The 15,362-nt window shown below is 41.6% G+C and overlaps 2 protein-coding genes across 2 annotated transcripts in view; one reads left to right on the top strand and one right to left on the bottom strand.

The window, feature by feature from the left end:
* Nucleotides 1–7,282, top strand: part of XRN2 (5'-3' exoribonuclease 2) — a 90,709-nt gene extending 83,427 nt beyond the window's left edge. Inside the window, exons 29-30 of the mRNA XM_010369102.2 lie at nt 4,316–4,454; nt 6,723–7,282. Coding sequence (XP_010367404.2) covers nt 4,316–4,454; nt 6,723–6,788 — 205 coding nt within the window. The 3' untranslated portion in view covers nt 6,789–7,282. The remainder of the gene's footprint in view (nt 1–4,315; nt 4,455–6,722) is intronic.
* Nucleotides 7,283–12,848: 5,566 nt separating this feature from the next.
* Nucleotides 12,849–14,998, bottom strand: NKX2-4 (NK2 homeobox 4). Its single transcript, XM_030913923.1, has 2 exons — nt 14,431–14,998; nt 12,849–13,995 (listed from the first exon to the last, which is right to left on the bottom strand). The coding sequence occupies exons 1-2, from the start codon at nt 14,876–14,878 to the stop codon at nt 13,373–13,375; spliced, it is 1,071 nt and encodes a 356-aa protein (XP_030769783.1). The 5' UTR covers nt 14,879–14,998; the 3' UTR covers nt 12,849–13,372.
* Nucleotides 14,999–15,362: the final 364 nt, after the last annotated feature.

Genomic DNA, 15,362 nt, shown 5'->3' with positions numbered 1-15,362 from the left:
AGTTGCCACTGAAAACAGTTTCTTTAACTACTTAAGACTGAACTGAATTAAAGGCAGAAGGGACTCAGAAGAGGATTATGGGATCTGCAGTCTAATAAGTACCATGGACTAGGAAGAATGTGACATGGTTTAATAACAAGGGATGTTTAACATGTATTCCTTCATTGATAAGTTGTGTGCTCCTAAGTCAGATGGACTCTGTACAACAAGATAACTAGGCACGTTATGAATAATTAACTTCTGTAGAATAATTTTTAAAGGCCAGCTTTAAAATGCATCATTTCACGATGGTTTTGCCAACATCAGTAAATGCAAAAACAAATTAAGCCACATCATAATAAGGCTTTCTTTTTTGCCTTCCCAGTTTTAATCTGTTCTATTATCTTCTCCTCTGCCATGTTAACAATCTCTAATCTGTTCACATCTGAAATGAATAAAGTGTTTCTATAAATGGGGTTCTAAATGCAGCTCCCCTTTTAAGAAAACTTTATAACTCTTTAGAGACTCCAAAACTTCATTTCACTGTTATCTTCAAGAGGATAAAAGGAATCATGTTATTCGATGTTTACTGACAGTATCAACTTAGTGCAAGTCTCATTAAATGTAGTATGACTAGCGATGTGTGTATTAATGTTTTGATTTTAGTATATTTTCTGAAAGCACACAGTATGTGCTGTTTCATTTTCCTCGGTACCACCAATTTTAAGCAGAAATTAAATGAGTAAGGGGTAAATTTTTCCTAAATTATATACTTGGTTTCCCTATCTTATTGCTCACTTTCCATACTGATAATAATGGCAAATGTTTGTCTGCTTACGAAGTGTTAACACTGTTAACATCCTTTAATAAGAATGATTTCATTTATTCCTCCCAGCAATGCATTGAAATAGATGCTATTATTTTTATATTTTTGCAAATGAAGAAAGTGAGGCACAGAGAAGTTCAGCAGCTTACCTGAGGTCACTCTTTTGTGCCATTCTTTACCAAGAAACTTTTCACTGGAACAAAACTTACCAGAATATTTACTCTGAGCATAATATAAAGACATAGGGACTTCAAAGGAAGTAAAGGATCTGTTTCCACTTCTAAGGCCCCAACAGCTTTCCTCCCCTCTGTTGACATTAAAAGTTTTCCTAAGATCATCATCATTGTCTCTTCCCTTGGCCTGCTGTCCATCAGGTTTTGTTCTTATTCTACCCTAGCCAAGTACTAGTATTATTCTGACTTTGTGAACCCAGCTGGTTAGTGACAAGTTTTGTGGGGATGTTTTTTGGTTTAGTTTTAGTCAAATACTTAAAATTATACCTGAAAGCAAAAGGTAAATGTGAGCATAATAGAGTTCTATCATAAAAGTCCTACAGATATTTAAGAAATACACCATTTTGTTCCAGAACCAGGTTTTACCAGTCCTTAGTTCAGTATGTTTCCATGGCACTATTCTGAGTGTTCGTTGAGAATCCTATTAAGAGACTTTTGAGTGTTTTTTTTTTATTACATTGCATTTCTTGAATAATTTCCTACTTTAAGATGGTATGTATAATCCATATATCCAGTAGATTTAAAAATACAACAGGAACATCCTCCCAACACAGACACAGCCTAGAGTCAATAGATACCCAGCATTATCTTTGTCACTTGAGTTCTGCCACATTGTTTGGATTCTTCTTGTTGATGGAGGCCTCTTTTTCAGTCATTTGCAAGGCAGCCATTTAATTTTTTTCCTATGGGTGTTAAGCTCAATCATGAAAAATCCTTTAAAACTCCAATTTTACCATATGTATACATTTAAAATATCCAAATTCATAGTAGTTCACATCTCCAGTAACTTTCCAAAACAATTTGGAAACTTAAGAATATTGTCGTCATCTGTGATGCCAAATGGCTCAAATAAGTTGCCTTATTTATTAACTTTATTTATTTATTTATTTATTTATTTATTTATTTATTTATTTATTTATTTATTGAGACAAGGTCTCACTCCATCACCCAGGCTAGAATGTAATGTCATGATCTTGGCTCACTGCAGCTTCTGCCATCCAGGTTCAAGTGATTCTTATGCCTCAGCCTCCCAAGTAGCTGGGACTACAGGTCCCTACACTACCATGCCTGGCTGATTTTTGTATTTTTATTAGAGACGGGGTTTCGCCATGTTGCCCAGGCTGGTGTCAAACTCCTGGGCTGAAGTGATCTGCCTGCCTCGGCCTCCTGGAGTGCTGGATGACAGGCTGAGCTACTGTGCCTGGCCTCATTGCTAATTTTTAGAAGTTAGGATATGTCAGTCTCTGTGCTTCCATCCCAGATTTTAAAACATAATTTCCTAGGCAAATTTTTAGTTTTGTAAGTGTTTGCAAATTATATAATTAGTCTAGACATATAGATAAACTTGTTGAAAATAAAGGCCTTTCTGTCATAAAAGTCAGAAGAGGGTAGTACATGACATCCTTGCTTTGTTCTTCTGTTTAATTTTAATTATTGATTATTTTTTCCATAAAAATTATCTTTGTCAAAAAACATAAGTAATCAAACAAAAAGAACTTGCGTTTTTAAACTGTGGCTTTGTTCTTAATCTGTTTTTGGAACATAAAATAGTTTTGAATTGCATTTATAATGTATATTATTTATGCCAGCAGATCTTCCTAAAACTCAGTTGAATTTTATTATTGTAAGACTCAAAAGAAAAACTGATCACAGTTAAGATATGAATTGTATTTTTAGCCTATGGGTTTTGCATTAATTGGCCCAGTTTTGAGGAGACTTTGGTTACAGCACAAACCTTAGTTTAGCTCTTCACTTCTGCAGAGACTGAAAGAGACCATTCCTATCTCTGCACATGGAGCTGTTCTTGCTAAAATAGATGGAGGCATTCTTGCTAAAATATATTTGTGCTAGTAATTATCCTGAAAAATAATTAAAAGCCTTAGCCATATGATTTTCTTTCTGAGATAAAAACTTATTTTTAATTGTATTCTGAATTACTTATAACATATGGTTATTAGAGCTCTGGTTTCAGCTACCAACTGTACAGAAAAGCTTTAGTCTTTCTAGAGTTCTTTAGAGAGCAGTTCATCTCTTCGAGCCATCACACAAAAATAATTATCTCTGGTGTTGTTTTAATAAAAAGAAGGCAAGCTCCAAGTGAAGGGAGGAGAGTGGGGGTAGAGAGGATGGATTCAGGCTTGAATAGATGTGAGAAGAATGCTTTACCCAGTGAGCCCAGCACCGGGCTTTTCTCCCCTAAGACCTCAGAATTGAAATTCTTATGCTGCTATGGTTATAACTGATTACCAGCTAGTCAGCACTTCAGTGAATTTAAAGTTTTATTGAATTTCTCCTAACATGGTCAGTGACCCCAAAGCTTTTAATGTTCAAATATACTGGCGCATTTGCCTCTGTTTATTCTTTATAGTGCCTTCCATAAAATGGAAGTTATGGAAAGTGCCTTAAGGGGAAAGTAAAGTCTTAAATGGTGATTGCCTTTAGAAGGTATATATCCTTGCTACATTGTTTATGTGACAGTTTTTAATTAAGTTATGATTTAGTACATTACACCTTTTGCTTTGCATCTACAAAGTTAAAATAGGCACTTGAAGACAATTAAAACATTTCTTTCGACTAGTAATCTGGGACAGCAAACTGGGTTATAATAGCCGTTGAATCTGTGTTCCCATGTAAACTGTACACCAAATGCCAGTCAGCCCATGCCAATTAGTGCTCATGTTGCTAGGTCACCGTGGTCAATTGAAAGCTGCATCAATAGAACTTGAAAAGGTTTCCTCCCAATCAGACCTTCTGACATATTGAACAGAATAATGGATGGGAAAAAACAGCCAAGTCTCCTACCCTGGATTCAAAATACTCAGCTGTAAGAATTCATTTGCAACCTGCAATTAAGTAGAGAGAATGGATCCAAGAATAAGTCTGGACATTTTTGAAAATAAAGCCTCATTCTCCTGTCGTGTACATGTTTACTGTTTGGATAGCATCTTAAATGTAGCCAACTTGGTGATCTTGGGTCTACATCTTTAAGTGACTAAAAAGGAAATTTCCCAATTGAAAATGAACAAAATAATTTGTAAAAGTCAGAACTTCTCAGCTGAGTTTAAACATCCATTGTAATAAATGCTCATGCTTCATGAAATATGTTAGATTATACTGGATATAAGGGACCCAAAGGCCATTCTGATACTCTGTATCCCATATGATAAATCCAGGTAAATTGGATTGTACTAAAATTTGGAGATGATACCTGCCAATTTTAGGCTTTGTGCTGTATAGTAGGCGTGGCTTCTGATATAAACCTGGTACTTTTCTACAGAGGCGTTGGGGCTGAACCCCTGCTCCCATGGAACCGGATGCTGCAAACCCAGAATGCAGCCTTCCAGCCAAACCAGTACCAGATGCTAGCTGGGCCTGGTGGGTATCCACCCAGACGAGATGATCGTGGAGGGAGACAGGTAAATGGGTTGTGGGATGAAAAGCATACTGCTCACTTTATATTTCAACAAGCCTCACAGGACTCCATATTTTCTTACCAACATTTCTGGAGAAGATACTGATAGAGTAGCTTGGCTGAACTTTGGTCTGTCATTAAAAATGTATAGGGGTTGAGTACCTACCTGCCTCACTAAATAGGTTATATACCTTGAAGATGCCAAAGAATAATTTCTAACCCAAAAGCCCTTTAAATCGTAGCAGTCAGTGATAATTAGTCCAAATAGAGTCAGTCACCAAAACATTGTTTTTTCTTTAAGGGTATTGTTCTTTAGTAGAACCTAGATCCCTCGTAATGGGTGATTTTCTGGAAGTTGGAAAGTAAGTCTACTTTTTCAGCTGTTGTCTTTTAGAAGTCATTTTAAAATGTTGTTATTTTAGAAGTCTCCTGTCTTGATTCATCTGATATCCCTCCTCATAAAAGAAATCTCTGCTTGATAATCTTCTACATATTTTTCTTCTCAATGTAAGCAGCTGTATCACTGAATGTCATAATTCCTAGACAAATTTAGTATATGTAAGCTTCATTTCCTTCTCTTTACAGCATCCAGTTTTAGCATTTAAGACAGAGGTCTATTTGACATAATTTCCTCCAGCAGTTTGACACCCTGGCCCGTATTTACATGCTGTTAATGGAATCCTTACAAGAGAACAAGATTGGAATGCTATGATTCAAAAAAGTGTAATGTTTATGGAGTTTGGCACCTGCAGTGATGTGAAGTGGTTTTTAAATTGCTTACCTGGTGTTGCCTCCAGGCCTTCTGCAGTGCTTCACATATTAATTAGTAAGACCTCTCTTCTCACAGCTAAGGAACATATTTTGTATACTTTTTTGATGTATTCTTACAAGTATCTCCACCTTACAAGAAGATAATCACCTTAACTGCAAATAGTTAATGTCTTCTGAGAGGATTTTTTTACAGTTTATTTAAATCAGTTTATAGAATTTTGCTTTGAATTCTTTCAAACCAGGACCTCTAAAAATAACATCAGTGAATTAAGGCTCTTTATGTTACTGCGGTTAGATGGCACTAGGCAGTTTCAGTGATGAGCATTTTTGAAGTGAGGACATATTTGTAACTGAAAGAAACTTGGAGAATGTGTAGTCTAGTCACTTCATTTTCCAAGTCAGGAACTGAAACCCTAAAAACCCCACACAGTTGTGCAGGAGAGCTGGGGGCTGGCTGCCTAGACTGCTGACCCCAGTGCATCCATTTTCCTCCCTCCTTTGGAGATCTTCCTTTTAAAGGAACTCTCTGCTGTTGTAGGAGGTAAAATTCTTATTTACTTAAAAGATATAAACTAATTGGTAAATTTATTATTCTTTTAGGACTTTTTGAAAATAACATTTCTTCTTTCTCAGTCTCTTTTCCACGGAGATACTTTTTGTTAAATCACAATTTTTGAAGCACTATTGAATTGCAGAAGTCTGTTGTTAAAAACATAAAATCATTACTTCATTGTATGTTTAGTAAAGTTTTATATGACCAAACAAGGCCTTAGCCTACATTCTGGCCTTGAGTCTGCACATGTTCATATTTAAAGTACTGAAGTGCTGTCTGGGTGGCAAAATGAGGTGGGAGGGGGTTCCATTTCAAAACCCTAGAGGCCTAGAAAAGGACTTACAATGAAGAGGTGTCAGGTTTATCTTTTGTTATACAGAAATGTTATTTGCAAGCATTCTAGGATATGTTTGTTATAAAGGTCATTGCTAATGGATTGTGTAATAACCTTAATATATCATTTAATGTCCTACTTTTTGTTGCTAAATAAAAAAATCCCTAAAATCAATTTGGCCTTAACTGACTTAGCAAGCTCTTGCCTTGGTTAAAGCACAGTTACTTTCCTTGTGTAATAAGTCTAAATTGATGTGGGTATCTTACAACAAAGTGACTTGAATTACTACTGCTAGGACGGTGGGAAAATTGAGAACCACTGTCTGTACATGTTGTTTACACAAAACACTTAACTCTAGTGCATTTGTGTGCATTTGGTGATTGTTAAGGTTTTTTTATTTTTCAGTAATAGCATTTGTGCTAGCCTCCAACTTTGCAACAACTTTGTGTTAAAGCTCTGGATCAAAGCACCTGTTTATGGGACCTTTCCATGTGCTGTACCTTTAACACATACTCAGTTTCCTTATGATGTATTTTTCCATAGAAGTGTAAAATTAACTGACTTGCAGGAGTATCGGTCCAGAAAATAAACTCTTTTCTTTTGTTTATTTTCAGGGATATCCCAGAGAAGGAAGGAAATACCCTTTGCCACCACCCTCAGGAAGATACAATTGGAATTAAGCTTTTGTAAAGCTTTCCCAAATCTTTTCATCATTCTACAGTTTTATGCTATTTGTGGAAAGATTTCTTTCTCAAGTAGTAGTTTTTAATAAAACTACAGTACTTTGTGTATTTCTTTTAACTGTGTATATTTCTACTGATCTGATCTCACTGTTTATGTTGCTTTCCAAAGATGTATGTTGCATAATACAGTGGATCTGAATTTATTATTGCTTATAAAACACAATTTAATGGAATAGGAGTACTGGTTTTTCATTATGGTTAAAAACGAAACCAGCTGTGGATTTCAAAACACAGTGTATTCTAGATCATCTAAGATCCATGCTGATTTTTATTGCACAAGAATTAGGTTTGAACTCTTGAGCTGGAACCCTCAGCAAATTAGAGTATATATATTGTTCAGTATTTCTTTGGAAACATTTCATTAATGTACTTGTCTTACAGAAATTTCTGGACTTTAGTAAAAAAAAAATAAAGTTAAACTTTTGAAACTCTGTTTTGTGTTCTTGTTATTTTGCAGTATTTCTACTTTGAAAATCTTGACCAAGCATGGTTTTTTAAAACTAACTTTTGCAGAAAACTATTTATTTCTATAATCAGATGTCCAAACCAAAGGACAAATAAGTCAATTTGAAGAAGCAGATTTTAAAAGATAGGGTCAGCAAGACATAACAAAAGCTTTAACTTTGTTGTTAATACAACAGTGACTAATCTGGCTAACTCAAAAATCTCTGTGAGATAAATAACATTTTTAAAAATTTAATGTAGACTTGTGCTCCAGTTTTAAGGACTTGTTTTAAATCTTCAAGTTGACAATTAATGGCCAAATAGTCTATGCTCCTTAGCATATTTTTTGTATTTCATTAGATTGCAGTTTGTACTCATGTTTTTCCTTGCTACTAAGCACACTATAAATTGCTTAAATGTGTGTTTGGAGTTCACATACAGCACTTACATATGCATTTTCATTTGATTACCAAAACATATTTAGACACACATACAAAGACTATTGCTTTGTTTCAGTTTTTCCCTCCTAGCCCAAGATTATGAGGTAAAGTTTCTCTTTGACCTCCTGACTTAGGGCATTTTTGCTTTAATATTCAACTGAAGCATACTTGTTAAACTTAGTCCGTGGAGGAAAAAAAAAATCTCACCTCAACCTTGAATAGGAAGGTATTTTGTAGCTATTGAGTTCATTGCTAATGATGGGTGACCAGAGCAGGATCCTTTATTGTTGAGACAAAGAGTCTCTCCATCAGGAATTACCAATCCAACCCTTACATAATTGCCTTCGCTCAACATTCAAGGGATAATGTCTTCTATTAAATTTCTCTGTAAGTTTATCTCCCAAATATTAAAACTATAGATAGCCATCTCGGTAAAGCATTGCATATTCCAAAGGAGTAAAAGTTTTACTGTTCATAGTTCACAGTCAAAACCCACAATTCCACTCTTTATATTCTCAGACCTTTAGTTTTGACTTAGTTTTATTTTAAGCTGTCCTGAGAATTCAGTTTTTGACTGAATGTTTAAAGCACTGTTTGGAAGACATCTGAGGAAAAGGCCTGATGGAGAAACTGATGACAGCAGATTTCCTCTGCAGAACTGGCAGGTGTTCCCTTGCTGAGCCAGCTTCAGGCCCTGCTCCTGACCTCACCCTTGCTGCTTCCTCTCCATCCTTAGTCTTCATCTCTTTCCAACTTGTCTCCGCGTTTGAATCTTCCAGGAAAGTGCCCTGCCCATTTCAATAAGCAAAATGCTTTTTAGAACTTTAATGTTTAAAGCTGTAAATATCTCCTCCAAATTCTGATGTAAGAATAAATTCGTTGGGCCAATTTTAAGTAGTTATTTGTACGCAATTATATTCTCTTTAAACGGCACATTTTTTCAGGGTCTTCTATTAAAGTTAAACAAAAAAAATCTTAGAACCTGGAAACAGCTTGACTACTCTGGGGCTAAGGGCCCGTAATGAGCAGTTGTCTTCCCTTTAAAGATCAAATGGGGTAATGTATGTTAATGTACAAAGCCGTCTACAAACTGGTATTAGATTGCCATTTAGCGTTACAAAGGCAAATTGGGTGTAATGAGCGATAGGTTAATTTTCGTACGATGACGTGGGATGTCAGGAACAGGCCGGGTGAGGCTGGGGTCCCAGCACTCCCTTGCTGGGCGCGCCTGGACCGAAATAAGGGCCCGGGCGCGGCGACCTCGCAGCCGGGGGCGGGATGGTGGCGGCTCCCGGGACCCGCGGGCTGCTCAGAGCTCAGGTCCTAGGTGCTTGGCTCAACTTTCTCCCAGCAGGGTTGGGAAGTGCCGGGCCCTCGATGCACATGGGGCACGCGCCCGGCGCCTGGGTCTCCCCAGCGGCTCATTAGCCGCCCGGCCCAGCCCGCAGACCCCGCGACTGGCCCTCCCGGGAGCCCCGCGAGCCGGCCGCACGCACAGGATGGGCGCGGAAAGCTCCTTCCTCCACCCTCGGGCGCACCCTCCTTCCTCGTCCGCGTCCCCCCACGCGGCGTCGCAGCTTCTCAACCTGCCGCTGCATCTCAACTCCCTGTACAGATGCAAGCAGCAGAGCTATAGAATATCAGAAATAGTCTTCCTTCTGAGGCTGCTGTTTTAAGTTCCAAGTGTGAAAGTAACCGAATTTAGCTATGCTTTGAAATCTAAAATCCGGACATTCCCTGAAGAGTCAAATTAGAGCTCCCAATTCCTCGATCTGGCTCCGTCCCACTGACTGACGCCTCCTGCCCATCCCGAAAGGGTCCTGGAGCTGCGATCTCTCCAGACTCTATTCCTGGTGATCCACTGCTCTGCTATTTCCCATCAGGAAAAAGTCACCAAACGAATGAACTAGCAAACGGCCCATTCTCGATGGATTTCTCCTCCACCCAGTAAAGCAGAATCCTCCTGTGGCTTGTTTCTCCATGCCTTATTTATGCAATGAGGGCCAAAAGAGAACAGGCTTTAATTGATGTGTATGAAATAGGAATACAGCTGTTCACTACTGCAAAATAGTTTGCACAACTTAAATTTAGGCAATGTTCCTAGTGAAACTTTTTTTTAGAAGTCACCTAAACAATTACTGAAGGTTACATGGAATTTCAAAAAACGAAAGGCATTTCATTCAATTGCAGGTAAACATTCTAAAGCAAAACCAAAACCAAACCCACCTCTCCCAGAAACTTCCATTACCTCTAAAGTTAAAAATAATAAAAACAAAAGCGATATTGAAATCACAAAGTTATCTCAATACTTACTGGAGAGCGCAAATTCCTGATGGGATGCGAATGCAGTTCCCCCGTCTAGGCATCTTCTTTGAAACTTCCCCAGATGTTCACCAAATCTCACTAGTAGTAGTGAAAGGGTATTTATATGTTTAAAAATGTATCATTGTTCTCTCACTGGGTTGCAGGGTAACAAGTAATAGTGTTTCAAAAAACTGTACTGAAATAATTAACATACAGGGTTTCATCCACACATTAGGGTTATGGTAAGCAGTGAGGGAGTATTATCCATGCTTTGAACTCTGTCTGAAATTTGTCTTGCCACCACATAATGCAGTATGTTCTCTTCGACACAAATTCACATCTAAAAATCCAATTGATAGGTCTTTATATAATTATGGCTCACAAATTTATTCTAAAAAGTCTTTTAAAATAATCAGTATTCAATGCAGTTAACAAAGCAAGTCTATGGAAGATGCTTGCATTCAGTGAACAGGATTGAGTCTCTGATTTGCTTTAAATTGAAAGTAAACAGTCGCTAGCCGAATGGAGTATGAACACAACATCTGTGTTGATAGAAGTCTGACTACTTGTTCTGACCATTAAGTTTTAGCTCTAGGCAAAGACTTAAATAGAAGACAACTGGGTTACACCCCCATCCTTCCATATACAAAACACCCTCCTTGTGTCCTTCTAAACTGCACACACTCTCGCACACACAGCACTTCAATATACATCCCAACACATATTACAGAAAAGTACCTGCAATCCCTATGTTCCTCTCTGCAACTTTGATTCTGGCTTTTGGTTTCCGTGCCTCAATTGGAAAAGGTAAGTCAAACTGTTGTAAAACCCAAAAACATTTAGGAAAAGGTCACATCTGCTGAGTAAGCATTTTTGAAACAGGTTTGCTGTGGCCTCTGCCAAACTTTGAGGGGCCTTTGTTTCACTCAGACCCTGCGCCAGTCCTCCCTCTTAGTTGTGGAGACACTTATCCTCCTCTTCAGTTAATGAGTTTCACCTAGTCCGGCCGTTTGTATTTTTATAAAAGATCTGCAAAGCACTAATTGCAGAAAGAAGAAAACAGCTCTTGTTTTGCATGAATCAGAAGGTGGGATTCTATGGTAAAAACATTTCTATTTTAAGCTGCAAGAATCAAACTTTTCCCTAATTTCAGGATATGCACACATACACTCAGTAAGTCTCTGGGTATAGAATGTTAAGCCCTTTGCAGCAATTATTTTTGGCTTGGGGTTTTTTACTGCTTAAAGGAATGCTGAAAGGAAAAAGATATGCCCACACAAAATACACTTTCAGAAAATACTATATATAAAAGTTGTTTCTTCTTAATGTGACATATTTTTAAAAGAAAGTGCACGCCTTCAGTCTAAAGGATTTTTTTGTTCCAGAAATAAACTGTCCATGAAGACTTATTTTCTTTAAATATGTTACCCCGAGCCCTTGGACTATAAGCTATTACTGTTTTTGTAGGTATTGGACTGTAACAAAAAACACTGCCAACCATGTGGACTTTTAGAACGTTTTCTACAAGTAAAATTTCAGAATTATGGTACTATTGTGAGGAAATCAAACTAATATAAACAAACATTCTGAAATCTGGCACATCAATAATAGTCTTACTAGCTTGGTTAACATTTCTAAAGTCATTTCCATTAATATGCCAAAAAACCCCTAAGTTGAGAGAATTTTCTGTGGGTGTATTGTAACATTTTCATACAAATTTGTCTGCTCAGATTATTTGTTCTTACATAAAATGTTTCAAAAATTAGATCTCATTTTCTAAAAATTCTTTTACAACCCCTTGATAAAGGGTGATTTCCTTGCTTCTTTTAATGTTTTTCTACCTCTGTGAAAGAAACTAGAGTTTTAAAAAATTACTATACAAAAGAATCTAGAAAAAGTGCAAGTTTAACTTCTAAAACACCTTCTTATGAATTCAGGTTGCATATTCAGAAAAACGTTCTAACAATGAAGTGAAACACAATGTTTCAGCCTCAAGCTGTAATTCTAAAATCTCAAACGTAGAAGAGGTTTGGGGTCTCCGGTAACTATTTGTTTTGATCATTTGCAAATCATGCTTTATCCATGTTATTTAATTTTCATTAATTTTATAAACGCACATTCTTCAGCTTTTAGTATTTTTACTTCAATACCAGTCATTTACGAGTTAACTGTGTTGTCACATCATGACAACTAGTATTTTAAAAACGCATCAAGTCCTGTATAAACTTAATGAAAAAGAAATGACCACTTGACTTTTAGAAAAAAGAACTTGTTTAAGTTATATTTAAATATCCATTTGAAACATAGGAAATATAAATCGGCATAGTAAAGAGTAAATATATTATTTGTACAATAAAACACCAACAAAACCAGGGCAACTCCTAGGTTCTAAATACGGTGGGAAAATTATAAATATTTTAGTTACTTATTCCTTATATCTTGATTACAATTCAATAAATCACCTTTCTTCTTCTCATGCTTTGAATATAGATTAATTGGTGTAAATTCTAGAAATTTTGTTTGTTCTAGTACTTTATCAAGGTATTCAAATTCAGACAAGAAAATACCTCAAAAAGAGTATATACCATGTTTACAGAAGGATAGGGTTATTTATTTTCTCAGTTGATTTTGGGAGACCAGATTGCATATACAAATAGTATACAACCTTTCTTTCTTATGGTGAGCTGCATCTTAAGGGGGAAAATCCTCTTTTAGGGTAACATACAAACACTCATTTGCCAAATAACCATCAAAACACTTTGAAATCAGCATTAAATTTAAAAAGCTCCATCAATCCATATAATCAGTATTCTATTTTGATTCCAATGCTCTATTACCTAAATGGCAATAATTCCTCTGCAATAATGTTGCTATGTGTATGATCCACCTTGAGCTACAATTCAATTTACTTTCAATCAAACATTAATGAAATTGCACTTAGGGGGCCCTTCGAAAATTAATCTCCCAAGATAAATTCCACTTCAGAAAGGACTCATTGTTAAAGCTGGGTTGATTTTTAGAGTTACAAACGCCAACAAAGTTTCCAACTTTGAGAGCTGTGGTTAAGAACGCCGTGTGAACTTCTCCATCTTTTCGCGTCATTTAAGAACTTTTAGGAGGAGAAAATCACCTCAAAGCCTCTCGGTTTCCGGGCTGTCGCTGTCCCCCGCCCCCAGCAAAGAGGTTCACAGCCTGCCCCTCTCTGAGACCGGTTCGTTTTGAATCGCCGTTTACACGCGCGAGTCAGTTTTCGCATGCCTCCCCCATCCGTTCTAGCAGTTTCTTGCAGACCCTTCGGCTGCACCAGTTCCCAGCCCCGGGGCGCCCTCGCTGTCACCACGTCCTGCCATAGAGCAGGTTGGCGCCCAGGACACCACCGCCGTACTCCCCGGCGGCCGGGTCCAGGGCCGCCAGGCCGCCCCCCGGGCCGTGCAGCGCCGGTGGGCTGGGCGACAGCTCCTCCAGCTCAGGCGCGGGCGTCGGGGCCGGCGGCTGCGCACCGGCCTGGCCAGGGGTGGGCGTGCTGGCACCGTTCTGGCACGGCTTGCCGTCCTTGACCAGCACGGGCACAGCCACGCGGCGCGGGGACGGCGGCGGAGGCGGCGGCGGGCCCAGGCCACCCTCCTGCTGCAGCTGCTGCGCCGCCTTGTCCTTGGCCTGCCGTTTCATCTTGTAGCGGTGGTTCTGGAACCAGATCTTGACCTGCGTGGGCGTCAGGTGGATCATGCTGGCCAGGTGCTCGCGCTCCGGCGCCGACAGGTACTTCTGCTGCTTGAAGCGCCGCTCCAGCTCGTAGACCTGCGCCTGCGAGAAGAGCACGCGGCGCTTCCTTCGCGGAGCGGCTGCCGCCGCCGCCGCGTGCAGCGGCGCCAGCGACTTGGCGGCGTCCGCGATGCCCGTCAGCGACCCCATGCCGGCCACATTCACGCCCGCCGACGGCCCCATGAACCTGGAGACTGGGGAAGAGGCCCAAGGGGGAAGGCGAGTGAGCTCCAGGCCCGCCGAGAGCTGCTCCAGCCGCCGCTCTCTTCACGCCGCGGCGGCCGCGACGCTGCCAGGCCCTAGCTGAATCCCAGGACCCCCTGAGCGCCGCGGCCCCGGGCCCCAGCACGCCCCGCGCTCCCTCGGCAGGTCCCAGGGCACTAGCGCCTCAGCGGGTCCCAGGACCCCACGCGCGTTCCCAGTCGTGTCCCAGGACCCCCCGCGCGCCCGGAGTCCGCGGAAACCCCGCGCGTCCGGGGCCGCGTCCCAGAACGCCCAGCGCGCCCGCTCGGCCCCAGGACAGCCTAAGCCGCACGCACCCCGTCCCGCGCCCCCGCGCCCCCGCGCCCCTCGGCTGTGGCGGGAAATGCCTGAGCCGCCCGCAGTCCCGCGCTCCTGGCCCCTCTCACTTGACGAGTAGCGTGGGTCCGGGTTGGCGCCGTACCAGCCGGTGGCCGCGCCGCCCCGCATGCCGTCCGTGTAGGCGGGCAGCTCGCCCATGTTGCCCAGGCCGCCGTTGCAGTAGCCACCCATGGCGCCGTGCGGGAACTGCGAGACGCCAGGCGGCATGTGGTAGGTGGCGGCCGCCGCCGCCGCCGCTGCCGCCGCCGCCGCCGCGGCCGCCGCGTTGTGACCCGCCATGGCGTGAGGGGGCTGCATGCCTGCCACGGTTGCCGCCTGCGAGGAGGGCCCGGGTGGCGGCGCGCGGTAGGCGGCGGCGGCCGCGGCCCCCAGGGGCGCCCCCAGGCCGGGTGGCGCGCCGTCCATGGCGCCGCCGAACTTCTTGTAGGTCTCCTCGATGGGGCTCAGGATGTCGGACACGGAGAAGGGCGTCGTGTGCTTTGGGCTCAACGACATGGCTCGGCGGGCGACCAGGTAGGGGGCCCGGGGCGCGCGCCGGCAGGACGCGGCGGCCGCTCGTCGCCGCCACCTCGGCCACGGCAGCAGAGCCTGTGACGAGGAGTCGGCGGCTCGGCGAGCCCCCCGGGCTGCGGGATCTGGAGTTTATTTTAGTCCGGCGCCAGGTTTACGACAGACTCGGGGGGCGGAGCAACATCCCAAACGAGCAAACAATGGTCATTGACATCTTTTTCTCTCGCCCCCCCCAGCCCCCGCCCCATAATGGAGGCAAAAAAGGAAAAAGCGGCTGTTGGGTGTTTCTTGGAAAGATCACCCCCCGTTGCTTTTCCCATCCTTCGCTCCTCCATCTGCGGCCGTTACCCCACCCCTCGAGCTCCAGAAATAGAAACTCGGAGGTTGGCGTCGAGGCTAGACATGAAGGACTCCTCGCCTGGTCCCGTCCAGACCCCAGTTTTCTAAAGCGACTTCGATGCAAAGTCTG

This window comes from Rhinopithecus roxellana, chromosome 13, assembly GCF_007565055.1.
Source record: "Rhinopithecus roxellana isolate Shanxi Qingling chromosome 13, ASM756505v1, whole genome shotgun sequence".
Lineage (NCBI taxonomy): Eukaryota > Metazoa > Chordata > Mammalia > Primates > Cercopithecidae > Rhinopithecus > Rhinopithecus roxellana.
Note: the sequence above shows the minus strand (reverse complement) of the source record. Positions and strands in the feature narration are given on the sequence as shown.